Raw genomic sequence first — 27,866 nt, 5'->3', positions numbered from 1 at the left:
TTCGGGCGGAGTAGGGCCAGAGTGGAAGGCTGCGGCGCCCCTATATTGCCTCCTCCGCCCCAGTCCAGTCCCATCGACCCCTCCGCTCCTTCCTTCCTTCCCTCCCTCTCTCTCTGGCCGGCTCCGGCTGGAGCTCGGCGGCTGCCATTGGCTTAGCAGCTCCATCCGGGCACTCGACGCAGCGCTGTTGCTCAGTCTGGTCGTCCCAATATGGCGGAGGTGAGTGGGAAAAGCGGGATGGGGCGTCGAGATTCGACTGGCTCCCTGCGGGGCCCTGCCGCCGGCAAGCCCCCCACGTCCGCATTGCCATCCCCATAAGGCGCTTCCGGGAAGGTGAGGCGGCGCGGGGTGGCTAGTGAGGCGGCCAGCAGCGTAGGGGAAGTAGAAGTCTGCACGGCTAGGCCGCACGGCGGGTGCTGTACAGCACGAGTGCTGGGTTCGCAGCCCGTGAGCGGCCGACAAGCCGCGGAGGGGAGGCGCGTCCGCCGCACCAGGCCCCGGGAGGCGCGGGCTGGGCCGGTGGTGGTGCTGCCGCAGCAGCGCGGGCGATGGAGAAGCGCCCAGTGAGAGGGAGGAGGAGCGAGCCCTGGGCTGGGAGCGGGGAAGAGGCGGCTGGTCCGGCTCCCTCTGCCGCTGCCTGCCCCTTTCATGTCCTGTCGGGGCCAGAGGGAGTGGGAGCGCCGGGCTGGGCGCGGCTCCTGGGGGTCTTCTGCCGGGGGAGGAGGAAAGGAGAACGGCAGGTGGGGAGCGAGCGAGGGAAGGAGGGATGGGAGAGGGTGAACGGGATGGAGGGGCGAGCAGGGTGGGAGCCGGAGGCGAGGCTGGTGGGGTACGCGGGGCGGCTCCAGGGTGGAGGGGAGGGGGCGTGAAATGGAGAACCCCTACCTGGCTCCTGAGCTGGAGGGAGCCCGCGTCTCACCTCGCTCTCTCCTCTCCCCGCAGGCTTCCTTTGGGAGTTCGAGCCCAGGTTCGTCCTCGCTCATCTCCTGCCCTGGCGCCTAGCCTGCTGCCCGTATGCCGCGTTCTCCTTTCTGCTCCTTCCCAAAGTTATCCCCTGTTGCCTCATAGCTTTCCTAATGCTTCATGTTCATGTAACTAACTGCCTGATTGATTATTTATTATTTTTTTTTTAAGAGGAGATATGCGCTGTGGAGTTCTTACCTTAATTCTGGTTGCAGTTAGTAATCTGCTGCTCAGAACCCAAAATGAAAACAAAGTTCTGTAGCACTTTTAAGACAATGTCTCGGTAAAGCCATACAGCCTGGAAAGAAACTGCTTCTCTTGTTGCTGATAACTGCAGGCTTGTGTAAATTTTTGACTTCTTGATAATATCAGAAAACGTTTAAAATCATAACTACATAATTTTTGAGGCTTTAACTGCTGTTAAGGTTCTTTGGAATACTTTACACAAGCAAGCATATTTAACATCAGTAGCTACTCATGAAGAAGTATTTGGGGAATGCATTTGCTTCTGTGTAACTGCTTTCAGTATTGGCTGTTAAAAAAAGACTAATTGAGCTCATATTATTTGAATATGGCTTTAAATATTTCAAATGAGATATTGAGTGTTCAGAGCTACTAAAAAGTGGTACTTTTTTATCTAAAGTCTGTGAGTAAAATAGAACTTCCGCTTGAGTTACTCAAAATTAATTAGAACAGTGATTAGAAGCAGTAATCTTTACTATACATATATATAAATACATATGAAGGCAGTTGACGGTTCTTTAAGAGCTATAGGATCAGGATGTGATGACCAACAGTAGAAAAATTCAACATGTAATGTCATAATTGGAGTAGTATTATCAGCTATACTGAGAGTTTTATAAGACCATAATATGAATGGCATGTGACTAAAAAGCATTTTTGGCCTGAATGTTTCCCTACAGTATGGCGTTATGAATTTTAACAGTATTGTCTTAAGCAAGCTAAACAGACAAAGTGTACTTTAATTACCTGCATATAAGGAATGAACATTTAGCATAATTGCTAAAAATTAATTAGGTTCCTTAAGACTCAGAAGTGTTAGTATATGCAACTGTCCCCTTAAAGACTAGAAGCAATGCAGAGATGCTGCTTTATTTTTTTTTTTTTTTTTTTTGAAGAAAAGCATTGAAAATCTGTAGCTATTTCCTTCAAAATTTCTACAGAAGTTTTTATGTGGAAATAATTCTTGAAAAACCTTTTCTTTGCTGCTTGTAAGGCAAGAATTGCAACAGAGCACTAGTATGTAAGAATTAGAGGGGGAAACCAGAAGTGAAAGAAATATCCTAATCTTTTTCTCTTCTCCATCCTAAAAGCATTAAGAAAGCGAACCTTGAAGAACAAAACCACCCTGTATTTCAGTAATTTTCATTGTAGAACACTGACTTTACAGTGAAGAATATTTGCATCTTTGAAACTTGTTGAATCTAATGATAACCTTTCTAACAGTTGAGAAAATACACTTAAGATAATAACAGTACTTTTTTGATGACTTAAGAGTATACTCTGGAGTAATGAAAAAGAGTCTGTTGGACCACAGCTGTCACAATGACTTGTTAATTAACATGTGATTCATTAGAAGCATTTTAATATTTCTGGTATATTTTCCTCTATTTCTTGAAACTGCTATGTTCTTCCTTTTTTAGATCAAGTGCTAAGAATTAAATTAGTTCTAATAAAAGATCTTATCTGTGAGGCTAAACTAACCTGAAGCGAGTCTCACTGCTTATTTTGCTGTTAGTAGGAATCTGATTCACAACCCAAGTTAGCTGTTTATCAGTGAAAAAACTATGTTAGTTACCATATAAATTATATAAATAGAATCAGAATCTATAAATCAGTGTCTTGCAGCATCTGAAATCTTGTGATGTGGACTTTAACGATGACTTCAAGGGTGTTTTGAATAATCTTTTATTCAGTAAAATATTAATTTGGGATTGTATTTTCTGAAACCTTGTTTCAGTAGTTTAGATACTTCTCCCAAGTACTCTATACTGCAAGATAGAAAACTGCACCTATTACAAGTATGAAAAGGGAAGGCCAGCTAAAATAGCTGAATTTGTCAGGTAGTTAGGAATTTGTTCCAGTTATTCCACTGAGTGTTCTGACCTATGCAAAAATCCATGCAACCTTATTTTTTTTTTCTATGATGTAATTTCATATGTTGGTACAGGGGAAAAAAATATTACTCAAATTAGGATTTTTTTGTTAGTTGGCTCTTTATCGTCTGAGGATCATGACTTTGACCCTTCTGCTGAAATGCTGGTACATGATTATGATGATGAGCGAACTCTTGAAGAGGAGGAGGAAATGATGGAAGAAAACAAAAATTTCAGCTCTGAAATTGAAGATTTAGAAAAGGTAAGTGTGACTTACTCTCTCCTAAATGTCCGTATATGTTATACCTTTTTTTTTTTTTAGTGAGAAGAACACTCAACCCATTCTTTAGTTTGTATTGTATAATATAGTTTCCTGCAAACTGCCTTTGCAGTTTTTTTAAATAAAAAAAAATAATAATCAGGTTTGGTTAAGATATAGCAGTGCATCCTCACAAAAAGGCTGAAGTTAACATAACACTAATATCTTTGAAAAGCTAAGTTCAGATTCTTTTTCACTTAAATTTATTTCCAACTTATAAAACTTAGTAGTGATACTTGATGACAGGGGTCTAAAACCTGCTTCAGTAATTTCTCTTCCAAAGTGAAAGTATTGTATGTTTTACATATTACTAAGTGACAGCTAGCTGTGTTTTATTCTGTTATTTCCAATCTGGAAACACAGTCCTGTTTTAGTGTCGTGGTTTAACCCCAGCTGGCAACCAAGCACCATGCAGCCACTTGTTCACTCCCCCCTCACCCAGAGGGATGGGGAGGAGGATCAGAAAGGAATGTAAAATTCAAGGGTTGAGATAAGAACAATTTAATAATTGAAATTTATTATTAAATTATTAAAATTGAGTTGTTACTCCACAAAATGATCTTATTGCCCCTATAATAAAAGGAAAAAGAACTGAGAGCCAGTTATCTTAAACGCTGTTACTTTATGTCCCAATTCTGGAAAGACTGGGACATGAGTTTACTTGTTTTCTTTAGTCAGCTAAGGTCTTAGCCCTACAAAGACTTCACAATGGGTAAATGTAATTTAATCAGTGTACGAGTTTAACAAATTTTTAAAGGTAATATAACTTTAAAGGTATAAATACTGGAAAATATTTCTAATTTTTTGATGACTTGAATCTGGTAACTAAAAAAAATAAATCTCCACAGTCTGTTTTATTAATTGTGTTAGGATGTGAGTATGATACTTAGTAAAATAATTTGATCAAAAGCCGTTAGAAAAAACAAGTTATAAACCAAGCCGTTCTCTTGATTTTGCTCCTTCTGTATCATTAGCTATCTTTCTCCTATTGCGTTCTGTACTGGTTTTGGCTGGGATGGAGTTAAATTTCTTCTTAGTAGTTTGGGGCTATGTTTAGGATTTGTGCTGAAAATAGTGTTGATAACACACTGTTTTAGTTACTGCCGAGCAGTGCTTATACAGAATCAAGGCCTTTTATGCTCCTCATAGTGCCCTGCTGCTTGGGGTCTGGCTGGGTGTTGGTTGGTGGTGAGCAATTTTTTTCATTTGCATTGGTTGTCTTTCCTGGGTTTTACTACTTCTTTCTTTTGTTTTTTCCTTACAACTTTTTAATAATTAAGAATAATAATTTTTAACTGTTTTTATCTCAACCCACAAGTTTGGTTTTTTTCACTTTTACCCTTCTACCATTCTGATTCTCTCCCCAGACACCCCCCCCCCCACCCCCCCATCCCCTGGGGGGGTGAGCAAGCAGCTGTGTGGTGTTTAGTTGCCAGCCAAGGCCCAATACAGGGCACAGAGGGTTAGAAATAATAACCGATTTGACCAGAGCATATTAGAAGGAATTTATATCTGTTAACAGTTGCTGGTCACAATACTGATTTATCTGTTCTCAATATTAGTTTATCTGATCTGTGCCATGCTCCTTTTTTTTGCTGTACATGTTAAAGACTGGTGTTGCCTTTTGCAGTTTGCTGTGCTCTGTAGTACTTAGTGATGTTTTGTCTGGGAGATTTATTAAACTGCTGGCCTTGAGCTTAATTTGGTATTTGGGCTTTGTACTGAAGCCATTACTGTACTTTGGGTACCATCGCATGGAGACAATTAACAATTATACTTCTTTCTCTTTGTGGAGGAAATACAGAATAGCACCTTCACCACCACCTCTTGTGATGTTTTCTCCCTTGTTAGAATAACTCTTCAGCATCTTGAACATTCTTGGGTAGTCAAAATACTTGTATTGGTATTTCTTAGGAATATTGTTTTGGCTTTTTCTAAGGTTAAGCTATTTAGGAATATGACCCAGGCCCTGTGGCAGTGTGGTTATGGGTGGCAAGGCATATGGGAGAAAATGGGAAGGTATCTAGAAAGCTTCTCACCTCTGGTCTGGAACTTCACTCCCAAGCAAGTGTGGAATCCTGATGAAGTGATAGAATGTTTGTGCGGGGGAAGATGCTTTGGCTATTCCAAAGAGGCACAACTTATCACATTGTGCTGGGCCCTGGCCTGCACCTACCAAACACTGCTTGATACTATTCAGCCCCCTCAAGGAAAAGAGAGGGTCTCTGGACCTGAAAACGTACCAAAAGACACTGTGGCTAAACCAGAGACTCAGCCCTCAACTATATCAGTTGCCCCTATAACTAAAAAAAAACAACAATGGAAGTGGAACTCAACTTGTTTAGTAAGGGATGAAGCAGCTTCTCCTAAGAGGGAGCAGGATAGAGAATCAAAGAGGCAGCCTCTTCTGCAGTAGAGCAGTCACAAGAACAAGAGGAGGAAGAGACTGAAATCATAAATGAGACAAACCACCCAATCCCTATCATTAAGTGAGCTGTGAGATTTCAGCTGTCAACCAGGCAAGCAAATTCTCAGCTGGTTACTCCAGTGCTGATATTGGGGCCAATAGTCAGGAATTAGAGGGTAAGGAAACCTGGCAGCTGAGATCCCTTCCTAGGGATAAGGTCAATGACAAAGGGATTGGAAAAAGAGCAGGAGTCCTCAGTCTTTGGTGGTGACTCCTGTCAAGTGTGAAGGACAGGTATCTCTTCAAGGAAGAACTTGCAAATTCCTGAGGCAAATGGACCACCAATTGGTGGTCCATTGGTGGTGGAGATGATCTATAACAACCTGTGTGACAACCAGGTATCTAAAGACCTGGATGAAATTCAGTGCATGTGGTCCACATGGTGAAAGTTTGTATGAAGTACACCATCATATGCCAACACTCTGGCGATAATGAGCTGGACAGACATGGAGGCACCAACTATGGATGGATTGGCTAGCCAACTCCAAGAATACAAAGATAATCTCACTTCTTCCCTAGGGGCCTCTCTTTTGGCTGTGGAGAAACTTTCCAACGAATTGTCTCAGCAATCCAAGAAGGAAGGATAGGTCTTCCTCATCCACACCAACCAAGGTCTCTGCTATTAAGACTCAGCCTTTTTCTGTTCAAGGGGGAGGGTACTGGTGGCACATGCCATGTGCAACCCTGTGGTTCTTCCTGCATGATAGGGGGAGGACATGAGGAAGTGGGATGGTGAACCTACCTGGAGACTAGAAGCTCAGGTACAGGAACTGCAAGAAAAAAACAACAGCCAAAAGTTATCCATTCAGGAAAATTACTGCTCCAGTGTAGGGTTGATTGTACTTCTGACCCTGATGAAGGGACTTCTGGTTTGCAGTTACAAAAATCAAGTAATGAAGACTCTGACCAAGAATAGAGGAAAGGTACAACTGGCTTTACTGGACTGCATGGGTTTGGCCTGGCACATCAGCCCCACAGGAGTATAAAGCTGTGGTGGACACCAGGGCATGATGTATTCTAATAATGTCAAATTACAAAGGGGCAGGATCCATCTGTATTTCTGGAGTGACAGAAGGATCCCAAGAACTGTCTGTGTTGGAGGTTGAAATAAGCCTGACTGGGAATGAGTGGCAAAAGCACCCCATTGTGACTGGCCCAGAGACTCCATGCATCCTTGGCATAGACTACATCAAGAGAGGGAACTTCAAGGACCCAAAAGGGTACCGGTGGACCTTTGGTATAGCTGCCTTGAGTACAGAGAAGATTAAGCAGCTGTCTACCTTGCCTGGTCTCTCAGAGGATCCTTCTGTGGTGTGGTTTCTGCAGGTTAAAGAACAGCAGATGCCAATTGCTACAGTGACAGTGCACTGGCAACAATATTGCACCAATTGAGACTCCCTGGTTCCCATCCATAAGCTGATATGGAGACTGGAGAACCAAGGAGTGGTCAGTGATCAGGACCTGCTCACCTTTTAATAGTCCCATATGGCCAGTGCAAAAATCTAATGGAGAGTGGAGGCTAACAGTCAGGGTCTGAATGAAGTCACACCGCCACAGTGCTGCTGTACCAGATGTGCCAGAACTCCAATATGAACTGGAATCAAAGGCAGCCAAATGATAAGCAACAATTGATATTGCTAATGTGTGTTCCCAATGCATTTGGTAGTGGAGTGCAGGCCAGTTTGCTTTCATGTGGAGGGGTATCCAGTACACCCAGAGGAATCAACTGCCCCAGGGGTGGAAATGCAGTCCTACCATTTGTCGTGGATTAATACAGATGAAGCTCTGGAGCAGCTGCAATACAGTGATATCATTGTGTGGGGCAACACAGCAGAGGAAGTTTTTGAGAAAGGGAGAAGAATAATCCAGACTATTTTGAAGGCTGGTTTTGCCATAAAACAAAGTAAGGTCAAAGGACCTGTGCAGGAGATCCAGATTTTGGGAATAAAATGGCAGGATGGGTGTTGTCATATCCTAATGGATGTGATCAAGAAAATAACAGCTGTGTCTCCACCAGCTAACAAAAGAGAAACACAGTCTTTCTTAAGTGTCATGGGGTTTTGGAGAATGCATATTCCTGGTTATAGTCTGATCATAAGCCCTCTCTATTGAGTAACCTGGAAGAACGATGGCTTTGAATGGGGCCCTGAGCAGCAGCAAGCCTTTGAACAAATTAAAGGGGAGATGGCCCAAGTGCTACTGCATGAACTAGTCTGGACAGGACAAGATGTGAAAAATGTGCTTTGCACTTTGGCCAGGGATAACAGTTGCTTCTCGATGGCAATCGTTTTCACTTGCATCAATTGTCTGTCTTAGGTTTTGTTTTTCCCCCCTCTCTGTTTTGTGGTGTTTGTTGTTTTTGGTTTTTTTCTCCTTTTCCTTATGTTTATTAAAAAGAAATATTTAAAAATTAAACTCTCTTTATCTTGACCCACAAGCTTCTTTCTCACTTTTACCCTTCTGTTTCTCTCCTCTTTCCCACCAAGGGGGCAGCAAGTGAGTGGCTGCGTGGTGTTTAGTTGCTAGCTGAGGTTAAACCACAAAACCTTCTCAACAGTCATCATGAAATATATTTTGCAGAAGGTGGAAAGGAGGGGTAAAAAGTTGCTGTATTGGTTTACTTCTGTGGTGTTCTGTACACTTGCAGGTGTAACTATATATGACTAAAGTCTTCAAGATTTTCTTTGTTTCTTGCTCGTAGGGGGATTGTTAGTGTTTCTAGTATATCTTCTCTCTTGAAGAAATATAGGCAAATCCTGTTCTACAATATGAATTGGATAAGGAGGAAACTTTTAATAATTACTCCTTAATTACATGCAGTAAATTATTTTCTTCAATAGCTTGATGGGACTTCATTATATGCCAAGAGACATGGTTATGAATTATTTCAGTCCTGTACCTGAAAATATTTTAGATTTTTAATCAGGATTCCTCCCTTCAATTAAGTTTGTCTTTTGTTTTTCAAAATATGTCTTATTCTTTTAGGCCTGAACTGTTTACAAATATTTAGCTGTTAAAATGTCTGTATATCTCCTTGTATTAGGAAGGAAACATGCCATTGGAAGACTTACTGGCATTCTATGGCTATGAACCCGCAATTCCAGTTATGGCCACTTCCAGTGTGGATAGCTCTCCAAGTGAACTTGCAGATGAACTTCCAGATATGACTCTAGATAAAGTAAGTCAGAACTATTTTCCCCTCTGTTGTGGCTTAAAAGCAGAAATCCAGGTGACCTTAAATTCCATTTCACTATTTCCTGATGTTACAAAATACATGTCTTTGTCATTTTCAATATACAATTAAGAGTTACTGTATTAGTGATGGACTTGGCAGCATTAGGTTTATGGTTGGACTCTTATCTTAAAGGTCTTTTCCAACCTAAATGATTCTGTGATTCTACTCTGAATTCATTCTTTTTCAAAGATATTGAGGATCTGAATCTAATTATAATTATAATTATCACACACATGCGTAGTAACTTTAGTGGCAATATATTACTACAAATGAGAAATTAATAAGGTGATGGTTCTTCTAAAAACACATCTAGTGAACTTTAAATAGATTTCTTTTTTTATAGAAGTGGGATTTTTCTGAAAGGATTTGTATTTTTGTTTTAATGTATGCAACATCCAGAAATAATTTTGACTTCCAACATACATATAATATATCAAACCTTTGTGGATAACTTGAAAATGCACTCCTGAATGCTTTGGAATGTTCCTTCCAAATGCATATAATTGGGAGGTGAGGGAGAGATTGTTTTATGTGCAATGACTGTGTTGCGTTGTTGAATATAAAAAAAAAAATTAAACTTCAGCTTTTTTGGTTTGCAGGCTAGCTTTGAATTCTGAGAATTTAATCTGATTTTTTGCTATAAGGCATATGCTGTTAGTAATTTGAATTATAAAATCTGTAGGTAGTAAGTATGTGGTTTTTGTTTGGTTTTTTTTTTTACTTTCTCTAAATATGATGAAATGAAACTCCACAGAAAGTAGATGACTGCACATCTGACTCTCATTAGGAGTCATGATTGAGTTGAGGCTACAGAAATGTAGTTGGCTTGTCTAATACAGTTCTCTCCCTCCCTAATCTATACAGAGGGATTCAAATGTCTGCTAGTGGAGGAAATGTGCCCCCCCCCCCCCCCCCCCCCCCCCCCCCCCCGCCCAAGGGGTAACAGCCTGGTAGAACTTTAGTATATCTGTGATGCAAAGAATGACAGAATTTCAGAATTTTAAAGATTTCCACTGGCATTTTCCATTGGAAGCAGTTGGAGGAACATCTGAGATTTGATGCTTGCAGAGGTTACTACTTGTGCATTTATTTTAATAGAAGACAAGGGGGAAATGACCCCCTGTGTTCAACTCTGAAATTAATGGTTATATTTATTCTGAGATTTAGGAATGAACTAGCTTTTTACTTAAGAGAAGATGATCTGCTAGATTTGCTTATGATAAAAATTAATTTAAATGGAACTTAGAATTTGCTGAATCTAAATGCTCACCAGTCTATTCTTAATAGTCTGAGGTTTTATTTTAATGATACAGGAGGAAATAGCTAAAGACCTCTTGTCGGGTGATGATGAAGAAACACAGTCCTCTGCTGACGACTTGACGCCATCAGTTACTTCACATGAGGCTACCAACTTCTTTCCTCGGCCATTAAGATGTAGGAAACCTAATTCTATAATAGTACTCAAAGTCTTAGCATTATATATACCTTCCTAGTTTAAAATATCAAAATTGCAGAGTTATGCTGACTTTACTGGGAATTGAGACACAGTGCTTTGCAGGATGTTGTACATTAATGTTGTCTTTGGTTGGTATTATTGATTACCTGAAAGACCTATATTTAGTACTGTCTCAAAGCACAAGTACAATTAATTTTTCTACAAATACAGTAACTTTTCATAATTAATAGTTAATGTATTGAGGAATACTCTTTGTGATTTTCAATATGTTAGTGAATGACACTAATATGTAGCCCATTCTTTTAAATTAGTGTTTCTCAACTGAAATTTTTGCTGCTGCTTTTAAACCAGTGACTCCTTCATTCAGCCTGTGGATGTGAACTAGGACATGGTTTCTTTGTGGTAATTTTCCTTCACACATTCAACAGTTTTCCATGGGACTTCATAAGCCAAAGTGGTTTTATATGGGATGGGGCCTATGAACCCATGACCACCAAAATTTTACTACCCGTGGAGCTATTATGGGAAAGATCCAAGAACCAGTTGTTCGTTTATCCAATCTGGACAAAGATATTTCTTATTGTTCCAACTCTAATACCCCAATGAACAAATGAACCGCAATAGGCGACGTGGAGGGTTTTTATTATAGTTTTAATTTGGCAAGTATCTTGAGCTGTTTCTGGGGGATTTCATCCCACTAGAGAAGGGGGATGATAAAGGGGATGTGCTGTCTCAGTCATCACCAATTGTAGCCCTTTGCATGCTGCTGATTGTGTTATGCAAGACATTTTTATTGAGAGAGAGATACAAAAACCTTTAAAGTTTATAATGCCCTTTTTTAGTTAAGCAAACCCCAACCTTGCTGGCACTTTTCACAAGCAATATTTAAGCGTTAATGAATATGACACTGAATGCCTGGCAGCTTTATGGAAAAAAATGAGTCCACTCATCTTACTCAGGATTAAGAAACAGTCATCCTTGCTTTCAGCTCTCATGGTTTTCTATCAGAATGTTACTCTTTCTCTGTTAGAACTTTTGGGCATTTTAAAATTGAATATCCACCGTTTCAGGGAAGGATATGTCAGATTTCTGTGCTGTTGAAAGTTTCATATATTATTTTTTTTTTCTGATCCCTGTCCATTTCTCTAACATCTAACACGTAGACTATTTTATTAAATCTGGATTAACTGGAAAAAATAATTGCATGTTATTATCCAGGCATATTGTTGTTTCATGCATTCATGTTAGCTTCTTGCCTGCTACTTCCAACAGCAAAAAGAGATAGACTGGTGATTGTAGTAATGACTCTAGAAGAGGAGCCTCAGCCTAACATCAGAGGCAATAGTCAAGACTGTACAATGATTCTATTTAGTTGTGATGAAGCTAAAATTGCAACCCTACTTATGAGCGTGTTGTTACTGAAAATTGAGAATACAAAATAGCTTTAATCTTATCAGAACTGTAGATTTCATTCTGCCAGGAATAAAATAAAAAATAGAATTACTTCAGAACCCAGTACCACAGCATTCCAGATTCTAAAACATGAGTTATTCTGTGGAGTACTGTATTTGAATTACTTGGAGTGCTCTACTGTATTTCTTCCTAAGGAAAAAAATATTAAAAAGGAATAAGATTATCTCACTTCCTTTTGACTGTTAGAAATATAGTAATTGTCTCAGTTGCAGTAATAATAAATGTTTCAGTTCTGCAATATACAAGTACCAGTGCTTTCTGACTTTGTGCTAGTTTGATAAAAATGTAGATCAACAGACTCATGATGGATGTCTTCCAGAATAAAAGCAGGGGTTCCTTTCAAAAGTAAAGAATATCTGGCAGTTCTATGTTTGAACTGAAAATTCTTCCTAGCTAAAACCAAACTTCTTTGTGTCTGAAGCAAACACTACGTGTGATGGAGATAAGGAATCGGATGGTGAAGACGTAGAGGCAGACAGTGGTAATTCATCTGAAGAGTTGAGAAAGGTAATAACTATATCATTTAAAAAGTTAAGGAAAAACTTTACTATTAAGAAAAATGCATTAAGATTTATAGTACGTATCTAAAATAGTACCTTAATTCTCTTGTGATTTTTTTTTTTTTTTTTTTTGTTACATCTTCAGGAAATCATGATTGGTTTGCAGTATCAGGCTGAAATTCCACCTTACCTTGGCAGATACAGTGATAATGAAAAGGGTAAGTTGTTCTGACTGTTTTACTTATCTTATGTTTCTACATAGCAGTTGATGGAAAAACGTTATTTAAATTTGTCTTATAAATTCAATGTCTTAAAGTCTCAGAGACCTTACAAACAAACAAACAAACAAAAAAAACCCTTGTCAACTGAAGTAACACAACCACATAATTATATCTTGGAAGTGTGATTCTACAACTTTCAGAGGAGACTCTCAAGAAGACATAGGAGGATGGATTACAGCGTTAGTTCTGAAGTATCTAGTAATATTAGGAGGTAACAAACTGTGGATCAAGGAAACATTTTAATCAGTCATAACTGGGCTATGAGCATGTAACTTAATGTTTTGAAGATCTTCAATGTAAGCTATTTTTCTTTGCTTGTTTTTTGGCAAGCACAACAGTGTGGGTTACAAAATGAATATGAAAAAGCAATAAACTTTTAAATTTCTATAGCATGATTAGATGTCCTGATACATCGTATTTTTTAAAATACAAGGTGTTTTAAGTATGATGATATTTCTATGTAGATTTTGGTTAAAAACTGCAATTGTGCTAGAGTAGAAAAAATAACTTAATGGAGTTTTATTTGGTATCTTTAGAGACTTTCACTAAGAGAAAAGTATAGCACATAGCTGTGGAATTCAAAAAGCAAATATTGAAAGAAATTTGCTCATGGGTGGAACAGTTGTGAAATTAAGGAACAGTTTGGAGGATATGTTAATAAATGAAAGGCATTCTGTTTTTTCTTCTGTAAGTTGTTTGAACTGTAACACTTCATGGGAATATCATTCTACTGAAGTATATCAAGTCTTTTCACCATTGTCAACTGCTTTTTGAAGAATGATCCTTTGCAATAGAGAAGAACATTTCGTATGGATGGAGCTGGAAGCGTTAGCAAGTGAACATTTCTGGTGTTGCTTAAGAGACCTAGGGAAGTTTCCTCTTTTCTAAGATTCAGGCGTGATGCTTACCAGTTGTAAGAAATGGAGGAATAAGAACCAGATTTATCTTGTATAGTCCTTTTACTATTTACACATCTTGACTTCTCCTTGGCCGAGAACTAGGGAAGGGCCAATAACCGGAGGACGATCAGGAAGGCATTAATCTGACAACTTTGTCTGGAATGAAGTGGTGCTAGAGAGAACCACTGAGAGTATTGTTCACTGGCATGGCCAAGAGCAGAGGTAGTTCCCAGATGGGAAAGCCTGAGGAGCTTCTCCTGAGAATATCAGGCATGGACTCCAGCAAGAAGTGCTGGGTTGTCTTAGTTGATAATGGAGGTTGAAGCTGAGGATCAGCAGTGCTCAGAGAGGTTGGACCTGGCTGTATGGGTAGAGGATTCTGTGAAAGCCTCTTCTGTACTCACTGAAGAGCTTGTGATGGCAGACAGGGACTTATATTTCTGCTATGTAGTCCCAGATACCAGTACTTTGTTAGAAGACAGTTTTGCTCTTCTATAAACCTTACACTTGTAAAATGTCGAAAAGCTTTTCATGTTCTTAAGCTATAACAGAACTTTCAAAGGAGTTGTAATTTTATTCCTCGCCTCAGCTTAAAATTCTTTCCTGCAGTTTTACAGGAGATTTTAAAATTTTCATCTCTTCTACTGTAATTGCCATTATGCTTGTGTGTGTTTGAATTTAATAACTCATTTTGCATTGCCAAGAGTACATGAAGCATTATGTGTAATGTTATTAACATCTATTGATCAGAATAAAGGATTTCTAGTTTAATCTAGAATTTAAATGTGTGCACAGACAAAGGTTCAGGCCAACTCTTGAATATTTACAGTATATTGTCTTTCAAATAAGCTACTTGAAGTGTATACATGATTTCAGTATACTATGAAGGAGGACTATGCATCCTGATTGCTTGTAAGGTATGGAACGTACAAGTTAACAGCATTTGATTGTTAGTGAACAGAAAAAGAAATTACCACGTTGAGACCTAGATTTCCATTCTGTTAAAGTTTTGGCAAATTTTAGTTGAAAATGATAAGTAGCCACAGTCTCTTTTATATGTAATATTTGAAATATTAAATTAATATCCTGCACTAATTTACTGTAAACTGTAGCTTATTTGTTGAAAACGTCTGAGTAAAACTGAGTGGTTTTGCTAGTTTGTTTATATGAAGATGATTAATACATATGCATAATTTGACTTGAATCATCTAGCTGTCAACAAGCTGCTCCTCTGTAAAGACTCTGTCTCAAGAGTTCAATCCCTTATCTCATCCTCATGGAACCTGAATTTCTTTGCCATACCACACTGCAGAGTCTGTCTCTTAACTGAGACTTTTGGGGAAAAATTGAGTTGCAATTTAAAAGTAGCATGATGGTGCTTGATTTGATTACTTCTGTATTCCTGTTCTTTGTCTTTGTGAAATAGCTTTTTATGCTATAGCCTTACAAATGTCACACCTGGCATTAATGGATTTCTGGTTTTTAACAGCCTATGAAAATGAAGACCATTTACTCTGGAAACCTGATGTGATCTCAGAAAGTAAAGTTAAAGAATACCTTTTTGAAACCTCCTTAAGAACAGGAAATGAAAACATGATTGGTAGAATTCCTGAAGGACTACATACACGGGACAATGAACAAGTATGTTTTATATCCTGTTACAAAGCAGTGTCGCAAATGGAATTACTATGCGTTCTCTTTCTCTGCCTTGTATTATAAAGGCAGCAATATTAAATTTCTTTTTTCTGTATAGATGTTATTGGGGTCAGGATCTTATTTGTAACTTTAAGAACATGCTTAAAATTGCCAACATGCTAATACTTGTAGTGTTGTGATCTGTGACGTTTCTGATTGCCATGCTGTTGACAAATCCAGATTTTCTTATAATTGCATAAAATGTTTTTACACTTGCTTAATTAAACCTTGACTCAACTTTTTGGATGGTTTTGCTTTTGATGGTTGTTTTAAAACTTTCATCCTGTATAAAGATAAATCCTCTTTTTTTTTTTTATATTAGATATGCTTGCTGAAAGGCTAGTTTCCGAAGTTTAGATTGGATATTTGCAAACTTTTACTCTAAAGACTTCTTATATTTTATAGGCACTATATGAACTTCTCAAAAGTAGCCATAATGTTAAAGAAGCAATTGAGAGATACTGCTCAAATGGAAAGGCATCTCAGGGTAAGAGAATACCTGCGTTTTAAGAAATGTACATTTGGAAGAAAATAAGTTGTGTAGAAAAACCTTGAGTGAGATTCAGATTGACAAGCACATCCCTTTCCATGGATTATGTATAATCTGACCAGTGGCCAGATGGAAATTTCTGCTGGAGAAGTCTGCAACTTGTATAAACATTGCAGGATCAGCTTTTACACCTTTTCTTCCATTGCTGTTTTAAAAACAGCACAGACTGAGGAGAAGGATGGGGGGAGTCATGATTTTGCTCCTGTGAGGCAGTTCTCACCCATATTTACAGTATCTTTTTGAGATCATAGAATGGTTTGGGTTGGAAGGGACCTTAAAGACCATGTAGTTCCAACCCCCCTGCCATGGGCAGGGACACCTTCCACTAGACTAGGCTGCTCAAAGCCCCATCCAGCCTGGCCTTGAACACTCCCAGGGATGAGGCATCCACAGGCTTCTCTGGGCAACCTGTTCCAGTGCCTCACCAGCCTCACAGTAAAGAAGTTCTTCCTAATGTCTAATCTAAACCCTACTCTCTTTCGGCTTAAAGCCATTACCCTCTGTCCTATGGCTACATGCCCTTGTAAAAAAGTCCCTCTCCAGCTTTCTTGTAGGCCCCCTTTAGGTACTGGAAGGCTGCTATAAGGTCTCCTCAGAGCCTTCTCTTCTCGAGGCTGAGCAACCCCACCTCTCTCAGCCTTTCTTCATAGGAGAGGTGATCCAGCCCTCTGATCATCTTCATGGCCCTCCTCTGGACTCGGTCCAACAGGTCCATGTCCTCCTCATGCTGGGGGCCCCAGAGCTGAATGCAGTACTCCAGGTGGGGGGGGTCTCGTGAGAGTGGAGTAGAGGGGGAGCATTACCTCCCTCGACCTGCTGGCCATGCTTCTTCTGATGCAGCCCAGGATTTGGTTGGCTTCCTGGGCTGCAAGCGCATTTTGCTGGCTTGTGTTGAGCTTCTCGTCCACCAGCACCCTCAAGGCCTTCTCAGAGCTGCTCTCAATCCATTCTCTGCCCAGCCTGTATTTGTGTTTGGGATTGCCCTGACCCACGTGCAGGACCTTGCGCTTGGCCTTGTTGAACTTCATGAGGTTCATATGGGTCCACTTCTCAAACCTGTTAAGGTCCTTCTGGGTGGCATCCCTTCTATCCAGTGTGTCAAGTGCACCGCTCAGCTCGGTGTCATTGGTAAACTTGATGAGGGTGCACTTAATACCTGTGTCTATGTCGCCAACAAAGATTTTGAACAGCATCGGTCCTAATACCATCCCCTGAGGAATGCTACTTGTCGCTAGTCTCCACTTCGGCATCGAGCTGTTGACTGCAACTCTTTTTGAGTGTGACCATCCAGCCAATTCTTTATTCACAGAGTGGTCTGCCTGTCAAATCCATGTCTCTCCAATTTCGAGACAAGGATGCTGTGCCGGGACAGTGTCAAAAACTTTGCACAATTCCAGGTAGATGATATCAGTTGCTCTTCCCTGATTCGTTAATGCTGTAACCCAGTCGTAGAAGGCCACCAGACTTGTTAGGCACGATTTGCCCTTAGTGAAGTCATATTAGCTGTCTCTAATCATCTCCTTATTTTTCATGTGCCTTAGTGTAGTTTCCAGGAGGATCGGCTCGGTGATCTTGCCAGGCATCAAGGTGAGACTGACAGACCTGGGAAACTACAGGCCATTCTTATTTCCCTTTTTAAAAATTGGCCTATTTTTCACCTTTCCAGTCTGTGGGTACTTCACCAGACTGCCACGACTTCTCAAATATGATGGATAGTGGCTTAGCCACTTCATCCACCAGTTCCCTTGTGACCTGCGGATGCATCTCATCAGGTCCCATGGACTTGTGCACCTTCAGGTTCCTTAGATGGTCTCAGGCTTGATCTTTTCCCATAACAGGCAGTTCTTCATTTTCCCAGTTGCTGCCTTTGCCTTCTGTCTCTTGAGCAGTGTGGCTGGAGTACTTGCTAGTGAAGACCAAGGCAAAAAAGTAGTACCTCAGCTTTCTCCATATCCTGGGTAACCAGGTCTCCCATTTCCCTCTGGAGAGGGCTCACATTTTCCCTATTATTCTTTTTATCACTGACATACCTATAGAATTACATCTGGCCAGGGATGTCAAGGGCAACAAGAAAAGCTTCTATCAGGGCTTTAGCTTGCCTAACCTGATCCCTGGCTGCTCAGACAACTTCTCTGTATTCCTCCCAGGCTACCTGTCCTTGCTTCCACCCTCTGTAGGCTTCCTTTTTGTGTTTGATCAATTATAATATGATGACATCTATATCAGAATCAGGAGAACATAGCTGGCCATGTGAGTCATACTCTTCGTTGCTGTACTAGCATTGTGCTATGTCAATCCTAAGTTGGTTGTACCATATAGTTCTATAGGTCTTTAGAGTGTGGAGAGAGTTGCTCGAGTTTACAACAGAAAATGAGCTTCCATCTTTTTCTGTCCCTAACTTTATTACTCCCTTTAATTAAAATCAGAGTTTATAATTTAGTAAAGGCTGTTCTTTGTTCTGTGTTTTAATGTGTGTTGCATAAAGCAGAAATGAACCCTGGTATAACTTGGTATTCGGGCAGATATTTTCTACTTGGAACTGGATCCAAAGGGAATTTGACTGTTTACAATTTAGGTGCTGTGAAAGTTAAGTATCTAAAGTAAAGCTGAAGGGAACAATAAGGAATATCAGAGTAGTGCTTTAGAAAGCTCTCATACAAGAAGAGTGTAGAGCTAAACAATAAGGAAGTAACAGTTGTAGGGTTGTATCCTAAACCATGCGCCTCTCTAGGATTCAGATTCTTGTTTTGGGATTGAAAAATACACAAATGGGCAGAGGTATCGGAGCCCCAAATTTTGTACCAAGGGCTAGTACCTCCCCCAAGTCAGATTGGATTTATAACCCCATTAAAAATGGTAAAGGATAGTACTGTTAGTGCCTGTCTCTTAGAGTAACCATTGTGCTATGATCTACTCTACCCACTGAAGTTCACTGCTATTCTCAAGATGGGAGTTAAAATCCACATCTCCCAAGATAATTTCTTAACAGCGAGACTTTATGTGGGGATCTTCTCTTCTTATTGAATCTTGAGAACTCCATAGTAAGGAATGCAAAATTTGTGTGTGTGGGGGGGGGGGGGGGGGGAATGGCCTTGTAGTGGAATGATTATCACCTTCATCTGGGAGCTGAAAGGTCTTGGTTCCAGTGTCTCAGTGTCTGATTCCAGAAATGTTTTGAAATGTGTCTGTTGGCTGTTTTCTGTTTTTGTCCCGCCCCCCCCAGCTTTAAATGACAGCTGAACAAATCACCATTATGAATGTAAGATGCCTGAATCCCTCCATGATTATGGCTTTGTGTCCATATATAATAAAGATAGGGAAGCAACAATACTTGAGACAAAACTGACCTACTCAAATAGTTTGAGCTACTTTGTTTTAAAACTCTTGCTCTGTTTTAGTAACTCTTTTTGTTTTAATTTGTAAAACTAAAGTTCACTTTTATCTTAAAGAGAGGTTGTTCCTTCACTCTTTTTTTTCAACAGCCACTGTTCTTTATCTAATGCAAGAAGAAATATTCAGAAAAATAACACCCTAAGATATCAATGAGATTATCAAATCCTGGATTTTTGATGACAAACTAAAGAAATAATAAATAAAGTCTTTTGAATGTCCTTTGCCCTCCAGGATAAAAAAACTTCAGAAATCAGACTCTTATGAGTCTTTATAAACAAGAATATTAGATTTCAAGTAGGATATCTGTACAGTAAAGGACATGGGTCTGACTGACTGAACTATTGGGGCTTTTAGAGTGAGTATGGATATTCATGCATTAGCAACACAAATACTTTATTCTCTGTAAAAGGTTAGTGAATTGAAATATTTATCATGCTACTTTTGCAATTGTCCAGAAGAGATGACAGCATGGACAGAAGAAGAATGCAGAAGCTTTGAACATGCACTTCTGATTTATGGAAAAGACTTTCATCTCATACAGAAAAACAAGGTTAGTATTTTACAGTTAAATGGAAGAGTTAGTAGATGATATGATGCTGAAAATTTGTAAAAGCAATGCATTTTTTGGAAGCCATGCAGAAGAGTGAAATAAGAACCAACATATTAAAATGGGCTTGGCATTTTTGTGCTAATTTTACCTCCAATGTCATTGGAAATGCTAGGTATTGCAAGATGAGTCCATGTATGATCTCTGAAATTTACTTATGTTGATATTACTTCCATTTATATTATACTTTAGTTTACATGTCTGCCTCTCCTAGAAGTATAGTATTTCCATACCATGGCTGTGGGAGGGGAAAATGCATCTTTACACCCTCCAGGTGATAAAAATATTTAATTCACCAGGAACAGGCTTAGTTCTTTGTGTTTTCAGAAAGTGTAGTCATCCATCAGTATGCTGGTTTCTGGCCAACGAAGGAATTCTAATCTTGATCTGGATTGCTTCTGATTGACTCCTCTGTGCCTGAAGAATGGGAATTGGATATTTTTATATTTTTTTAATGAAATATATGTATTATTTAGTACAGTTGACAATATGTATGTTCCCAAACTTTCTGTACCATCTCCTCCTGTATGGAGGATACCACCTTGAGATTTTGTACTGGTTTTGGCTGGGATAGAGTTAATTTTCTTCATAGTAGTTTGTATGGGGCTATGTTTAGGATTTGTGCTGAAAATAGTGTTGATAACACACTGATGTTTTAGTTACTGCTGAGCAGTGCTTATACAGAATCAAGGCCTTTTATGCTCCTCACACTTGCCCCACCAGCAAGTAGGCTGGAGGTGCACAAGAGGTCAGGAAGGGGACACAACTGGAACTGCTGACCCTAACTGACCAAAGGGATATTCTATACTATATGATGATGTGCCGAGCAATAAAACTGTGGGAGTGAAGGTTGGTAGGGGCTGCTGTTGCTTGGGGACTGGCTGGGCATTGGTTGGTTGGTGGTGAGCAACTCTGTTTTCATTTGCATCACTTGTTTTTCTTGGGCTGTAATGCCCTGCCCACCCCTCTGTCGCCCTGGTTTTCGTATTTCTACCCTTCCATTTCTTCCCCCACCTCTGTCCACTGGTGGGGGAGGGAGCAAGCAGCTGTGTGGTGTTTAGTTGCTGGCTGGGGTTAAACCATGACAATTTTTTTTTCTTTAGGAGAATGGTGTTTTTGTTGTATACTGGATAGGGCTGTGGTTGCTGTTCAAGAACAGTCAGATAATCCTGCTTAACACTTGGCTTAACTTGTTTTATGGTAAATATTTGGGTGTTTCAAATTTTAGATGGACCTTACCAATAAACAGTAATTCACCAGAGATACAAAGAAATAATTTAGAAATATTTTTCCCAATATGCAATAAAGCATGTGAGTTGATCTATCTGTCAGTACGGACCAGAATTTGTCTAAATAACAAAGTCTTTTCTGCTTCACTTCTTTTTGGTCATTGATTTGCTTAGTTTTTTCAATCTTAAGAGAGTCTGTCTTATAACCTATATAACAATTTTTTAAACCATGAACTGAAATGCTTCAGATGTAGATACAGTTTTAATCTAGTTAAATAAACAATAATTCATACAATAGAACAGATGTAATACTTATTGAGAATAAACTATTTTAGCTGGAAGGGACCTACAATGATCATCTAGTCAACTGCCTGACCACTTCAGGGCTGACCAAAATTAAAGCACGTTACTAAGGTCATTGGCCAAATGCCTCTTAAACACTGACTAGCTTGGGGCATTGACCACCTCTCTAGGAAGACTGCTGCAGTGTTTGACCATCCTCTTGGTAAAGAAATTTGAAACTAGATCTCTTTTCAAGTCTCCTGATTTTAATTGGTTTGTTCCAGATACTAGAACAGTAAAACCATAATATTGCAGGAATATGGGGATTGGGGAGATTACAAAGCTTAGTTCTTTGCATAATCTTGCTAATTCTTCTTGCTGCCTTTTAGGTAAGAACCAGAACAGTTGCCGAGTGTGTGGCTTTCTATTACATGTGGAAGAAGTCAGAACGTTATGATTACTTTGCTCAGCAAACAAGATTTGGAAAGAAGAGATATAACCATCATCCAGGAGTTACGTAAGTTAAATGTTATTGGAATATATTTTCTGTTGCAAATTATAAATGTAGATTATCTTTTTTTTTTCTTCCCATCACTGCAGTGTAATGCTGCAGTGGTTATGGTAACTGAAATTAAATCCATCATCATTTTTAGGCCTTGTTTTCCTGTTAAATAACCCATTATGAATGCTGTATTCTTTAAGGGACTACATGGATCGTTTGGTAGATGAAACAGAAGCTCTTGGTGGAGCAGTACATTCTTCAGCCTTAACATCTAATACTCGAACAGAAACCATTCCTGATCAACAGCTAAACATTCTGAACTCTATCACTGCCAATGAGTTCACAGGTAAACTGAGGAGAAAAAAACAACCCCCCCAAAAAAAACCAAACCACTTTTTCTTGTAACTATATAAACAGGTTTTTGTGTTCATCTTTTTTCCAGCATTGACAAACAGTGTAGTTACAGCCTGCCACACTTCAGATGTGAACTGCCTAGATGATGCCTTTCCTCCTATGGACAGCTTACCCCGAGCACCAGTTAATCATGTGCCTGTTGGAACAGAAGAATTGCTTAACTTGCCTAGTAATGGTGAAAGTGATTGTTTTAATTTATTTGAGACTGGCTTTTATCATTCAGAGCTAAACACAATGAACATGTGCAGTGAGGAGACAGAAAGACCTGCAAAACGATTGAAAATGGGAATTGCTGTCCCAGAATCTTACATGAATGATGTCTCTGTAAATAACCTTGGTTTGGACTTTGAGAACCACACACGCCATATTACCAGTGCCAAAATGGCTGTTTCGGTGGCTGAATTCAGCAGTCTATCTGCAAATGAAACAAATGGTTTTATCAATACCCACACTCTTCACCAACATACTGCCCTTCACTCAGAATGACTGTGGAAAGCTAAACAAACAGTGGGTACTTTATGCAGTAGTAGTAAACTTGATGAGAGCTATCAAGTTTTCTTAGTCTTTCACTGGAAGTTTGAAGTTTGACATCAGTGATGTCTTTTTATGTATAGAACTATATCTTGATTTATCAAGAGTAATTTCTTTTCTCAGTCCATAAATGTGGAAATGTTCGGCAGAGTTTGGGACTAAGAGAACCCTGTGGTGCAGCTTTAAGCTCTGCTTCAATTTTTACTTTTAAAGTCTGTAGACAGAAGCCACCATTTCAAAACCAGCACAGAAGTTTTGAACTGATTGGAGTGGCTTTTTAGTCTGTTTCTTTTGCTGTAATGGATGCAGTGTAATAACAACATTTACAGGTACCAATCCTGATCTCTGCTCAACGTAGCTTATTTTATTTTTTCTTCTAAAGGCAGGGATGGGTTTCTTGAACTTAAACTGCACAAACATACAAGGATGTTCTTTAAAATGGAACCTTCTCTCATGTGATATTAAACTAGAGCACTTCAGTTTAAAAAAAACCAGCAAGTTCATCTTGGTGGAAGCTAGCACAAGGGATTTAACATGAGTAAAGAAAGTATGAAGACCTACACTTGGATGTTGTTGCAAGATTATAGGCTATGGCTACCTTACACAGAAGTAATTATGCTGCCAGAGATATCTGTGTACTTTAAACTTACTTTCTTAAACAGATGCTTTTTAGGCTATGGTATTCAGATGGGTTTTGTCCACAAATTTGAAGATTAATGCACCTGTGTAACAACTTTCCTAAGGCAGCTGATGTATAAAGCTACAGTCTGCACAGCTTAGGATTTGCTGTTAAACAGTCTACATTTTGGAAGGCATCTTAAATTGTTTGGAGCACTGCAGTTCAAAGCGTTACAGTTTTGAGGGACTACCTAGTTTATATAGCAGTAGTAGAACCTTGAAGTATACATTTGAAAGTCTTTGTGGATTGCATTTACTTGTTTTGGCAAGTCATTGGCTCAAAAATGGCACCTCGCTACCTTAGTCACATAGGGAAGGTGGAGTAAAAATGTTTCCCATAAAAGCAACTATTTAACTTCAATAAATTTTTATTTTGAACATTGAGTGCAATTTAGCCATCCATGATGTTTGTCTTGCAAATGTTTGTTCTAATTCTTGTGGGAGAACATTACTTTGATAGGATTACCCCTTTCCCTCCATATTTTCTTTGCACTGTTTGTATTACAAATTTAATTGCCACTAACTTGTTTTCATTATTGAAGTGATTAAGCTTGCATTGTTGATATTTGTAATAGTTGCTTCAAGGTTATGTTGAGTAATTAGTGACTTTAATATTAGAAAGGGAAGAGGGTATTTATTATGCATACTGTGAACTGCATTGACATCCTGAGTTTTGGATGCAGTGCATGGAGTTTTCTTTACAGCATTGTAATGAAGATGGCTTTGAAGTGTTTATGCAATAGCACATTTACCATATTGAAACAAACTAGTGTAGTACAGTGGACAAAAGTAAAGATAACTTTGTAATCAGTTCTTAACTTATACATCTGAAATATGTAATTCTAGTAAGTACACAGTAAATAATGGGTAGCCTTGGCCCTGTGTTGTACTCTGAGATTTTTAGCCAAGTTGTCAGCTTCTTGTTGCTGTGTTTTGTGCTGATCTGTGTACCTTGTTTCTTTTATTTATGAATCAGCACATTTTATGTAGTTTTATAAAATACTGGCCATAATCCATAATTGTTATACGTTCAAGTTTATGGGTTTACAGTGAGTGGCTGGTCTGTATAAAAAAAAAAAAAAAATCATATAAAGATGACCGAATGCTTATACCAGTTGCACTTAAATGAACATGCCCATTCATATTAGCTGATGCAGTAACATATTCAATTTATCTATGCATTGCTGGGCTCTTAATGTAGACAGACTTGTCTAAGGTTTGGGTTGTCAGCAAGTTGAATGGACACTTTAGTTATTTAATAAGACTTTTGACCAAAATTCAAAAAATGATGAGAGAAAAATGAATTCCAGTTATTGTAATAGATTTTTAAATGATGATCTTATTTAGCCTGTTGGCTAGCTAGCTGGTATAGTTTACTTTTAATTCCTTGTTAAAATGAGGCAATAATTTGCAAGATTTTGTAAATATGTAAATTCTTCATATCTTTTTAGATAGCTATTTCAATATTTTCTGACTACTTTTGTGTATAGTAACATTTTTGTGCATGCTTGATGTGACATTCATAAATTTGTACCACTATGACTTTATCCATGTAAAATAGCTATTTATTGAATTTTCCTTTTAGAAGCTGGACTTAATTATTTTTCTCTCAGTTTAAACATTTCAAATGGAGAACTTGTTACTGTTTATTAAAATAATTGCGTTTTGAAAGTCACATGAAGATAACTGAATTGCAACCGTATAAAGAAATTACATTGCCTTGGTTCTTTAGTGAAACACAATTCTTACAACAAACTGTGGTGAATTCTGTGTCCTCTGCCATACTTTTCCTTCGTACGAACAAACCAAAAATCCTTAATGGGCAATTGCAGTGTTGGTAAATGTATCCTTTTTATGTACAGGGAATACAAAGAGGATAGCAAATTCATTTAGAAGTGTAACTTGGTGCTGTGATTATAGCAATACTTTGACTTTAGTTACTTGTATGTCATCTTCTCAAGCTAGGTTTTTAAATGTTTAGTTTTCCTCTTGTCATAGTCAAACTGCTGAATTTACTTGAAGGATACTAAATTGTATACTATTAGGTCAATGAATTGTGCAATTATTTCCTGTTTGATTTTTAAAACTGAGGATCAAAAATGTATGAAAACTTCATATAAAGTAGAACACAGTGATACTACTTAATTTAACCAAAGTATTTAGGTGAATATTTCAACTTTTGAATGTAAGCTAATGGATAAACTGACCAACAGGACACTATTTGCCCAGCACTACAAGCACATTGTCTACAGATGGGGAAACTAAATACAATAATTTATAAGATGACAAGGTTACTATTTTTTTATCCCTATTTTTCATTGGAAGAAGGAAAATGCTATCAATTGTAAAATACAGTAGGTATGGTTATAGTCCTCTTAATAAAATAGAGATTCCAGTTATTCAAAATACCCTGTGCATAACAAATTTAGTGACAATCGGAACATGTTTTTAATATCAGATGTTCAACAGAAAGTCGCTATTGTTGCATTGGTTTTAATATTTGTACATAAACACTGATTTTTATTTTTTTTAGCATTATTTTGTATTTGTTGTACTTTAATACCTGGTGTACAATTCCAGAAATAAATGTCTGGAAACCTTTCTTTAATTGTAAAGCTTCTCATGAATCTGCATTGTTTGCTAATTCCTCTTCAGAACTATTTGGCAATAACTGAACACATTTTAAGGTACTACAGGTACTGCTGAAATGCATGCTAATTCTCTACCTAATGTTACAGACAAAATATCCTATAAGCAGCTGGGAGAAGTCTCATGATCACTATCCCTTGTTCTCATGGGGGACTTCAACTTACCAGATGTCCGCTGGAAATACAATACAGCGGAGAGGACAGAGTCTAGGAGGTCCCTGGAGTGTGTGGAAGATAATCTGATGCAATTGGTGAGTGAGCCAACTAGGGAAGGTGCCCTGCTGGACCTGTTTGTGCACAGAGAAGGACTTGTGGGTGATGTGGTGGTTGGAGGCAGTCTTGGGCATATCAGTTGTGAAATGATAAAGTTTTTGATTCTCAGAAGTAAGGAGGGAGGTCAGCAGAACCACTACCTTGGTCTTCCAGAGGGCAGACTTTGGCCTGTTTAGGAGCCTGGTTGACAGAATCCCTTAGGAGGCAGTCCTGAAGGGCAAAGGCCTTCTTTAAGAAGGAAATCTTAAGGATGCAGGCTCCCTGTGTGCTGAAAGATGAGCCAGTGCAGAAAATGACCAGTTTTGGCTGGAACTTGGGGGGGGGAAGAAATGTTATGACCTTTGGAAGAGGTGAGATGTCATGAGGTTATGCAGGGAGAAAATTAGAAGGGCCAAAGCCCAACTAGAACTTCATCTGGCTATTGTTGCAAAAGACAAGAGGTGGGCTAAAGGAGAATATTCATCTTTTATTGGATGTGAGGAGAAACAGTGACAAAGGCTGAGGTACTTAAAGACTGCGGCAAAAAAGGCATTAATAGTAAAACCAATTGTTCTCAGCATATGCAGCCACCTGAGCTGGAAGACAGAGATGGGGAGCAGAATGAAGCATAATCCAAAGGGAAGTGGTCAATGATCTGCTACACCACTTAAACATAGACAAGTCTATGGGACTGGATGGGATCCACACAAGGGTACTGAGGGGAGTTGGCAAAATGTGTTCACCAAGCCACTTTCAATCATTTATCAGCAGTCCTGGCTAACCGGGGAGGTCCCAGTTGACTGGAAGTTAGCCAATGTGATGCCCATCTCCAAGAAGGGCTGAAAGGAGGACCTGGGAAACTACAGGCCTGTCAAGCCTGACCTTGATGCTGGGGAAGGCTATGGAGCAAATAATCTTGAGTGCCATCATGTGGCATGTGCAGGACAACCAGGGGATCAGGCCTAGCTAGCTTGAGTTTTATGAAAGGTAGGTCCTGTTGGGCTAACCTGATCTATGACAAGGTAACCTGCTTAGCTGAGGGAAAGGCTGTGGATGTTGTTTACCTGGACTTTAGTAAAGCCTTTGACATGATCTCCCACAGCATTCTGGTGAAACTGGCTGTTCAGGGCATGAACAGGTGTATGCTTCACTTGGTATAAAAAAAAAAAAAAAAAAAACAACAAAAACCAAAAAAAAACCCCAACAAAAACAACAAACACCAAACAAACAACTGGCTGGAGGGCTGGGCTCAAAGAGTTGTGGTGAATGGAGTTAAATCCACTTGGTGGCCTGTCACAAGTAGTGTCCCCCAGGGCTCAGTATTGGGGCCAGTCCTGTTGAATATCTTTATCAATGAGCTGGATGAGGGGATTGA

General features: G+C 39.1%; 1 protein-coding gene across 3 annotated transcripts; it reads left to right on the top strand.

Annotated features, from left to right (window-relative positions):
• On the top strand, window positions 1-26,193 carry LOC129734147 (mesoderm induction early response protein 3-like). 3 transcript variants are annotated; one of them, XM_055698203.1, is made up of 13 exons: window positions 1-219; window positions 943-967; window positions 3,194-3,342; window positions 8,910-9,044; window positions 10,415-10,535; window positions 12,452-12,537; window positions 12,676-12,748; window positions 15,200-15,351; window positions 15,811-15,892; window positions 19,807-19,898; window positions 21,856-21,983; window positions 22,169-22,314; window positions 22,411-26,193. In XM_055698203.1, exons 1-13 carry the CDS (start codon window positions 211-213, stop codon window positions 22,866-22,868), a joined length of 1,656 nt encoding a protein of 551 aa, XP_055554178.1. In that variant the 5' UTR covers window positions 1-210; the 3' UTR covers window positions 22,869-26,193. The 3 variants fall into 3 exon arrangements, with proteins under 3 accessions (XP_055554178.1, XP_055554177.1, XP_055554179.1); XM_055698202.1 differs by having other exon boundaries at window positions 2-219; window positions 19,804-19,898; XM_055698204.1 differs by having other exon boundaries at window positions 205-333; window positions 19,804-19,898.
• Window positions 26,194-27,866: the final 1,673 nt, after the last annotated feature.

The sequence above is a fragment of the Falco cherrug genome, chromosome W (genome assembly GCF_023634085.1).
Source record: "Falco cherrug isolate bFalChe1 chromosome W, bFalChe1.pri, whole genome shotgun sequence".
Classification (NCBI taxonomy): domain Eukaryota; kingdom Metazoa; phylum Chordata; class Aves; order Falconiformes; family Falconidae; genus Falco; species Falco cherrug.
Note: the sequence above shows the minus strand (reverse complement) of the source record. Positions and strands in the feature narration are given on the sequence as shown.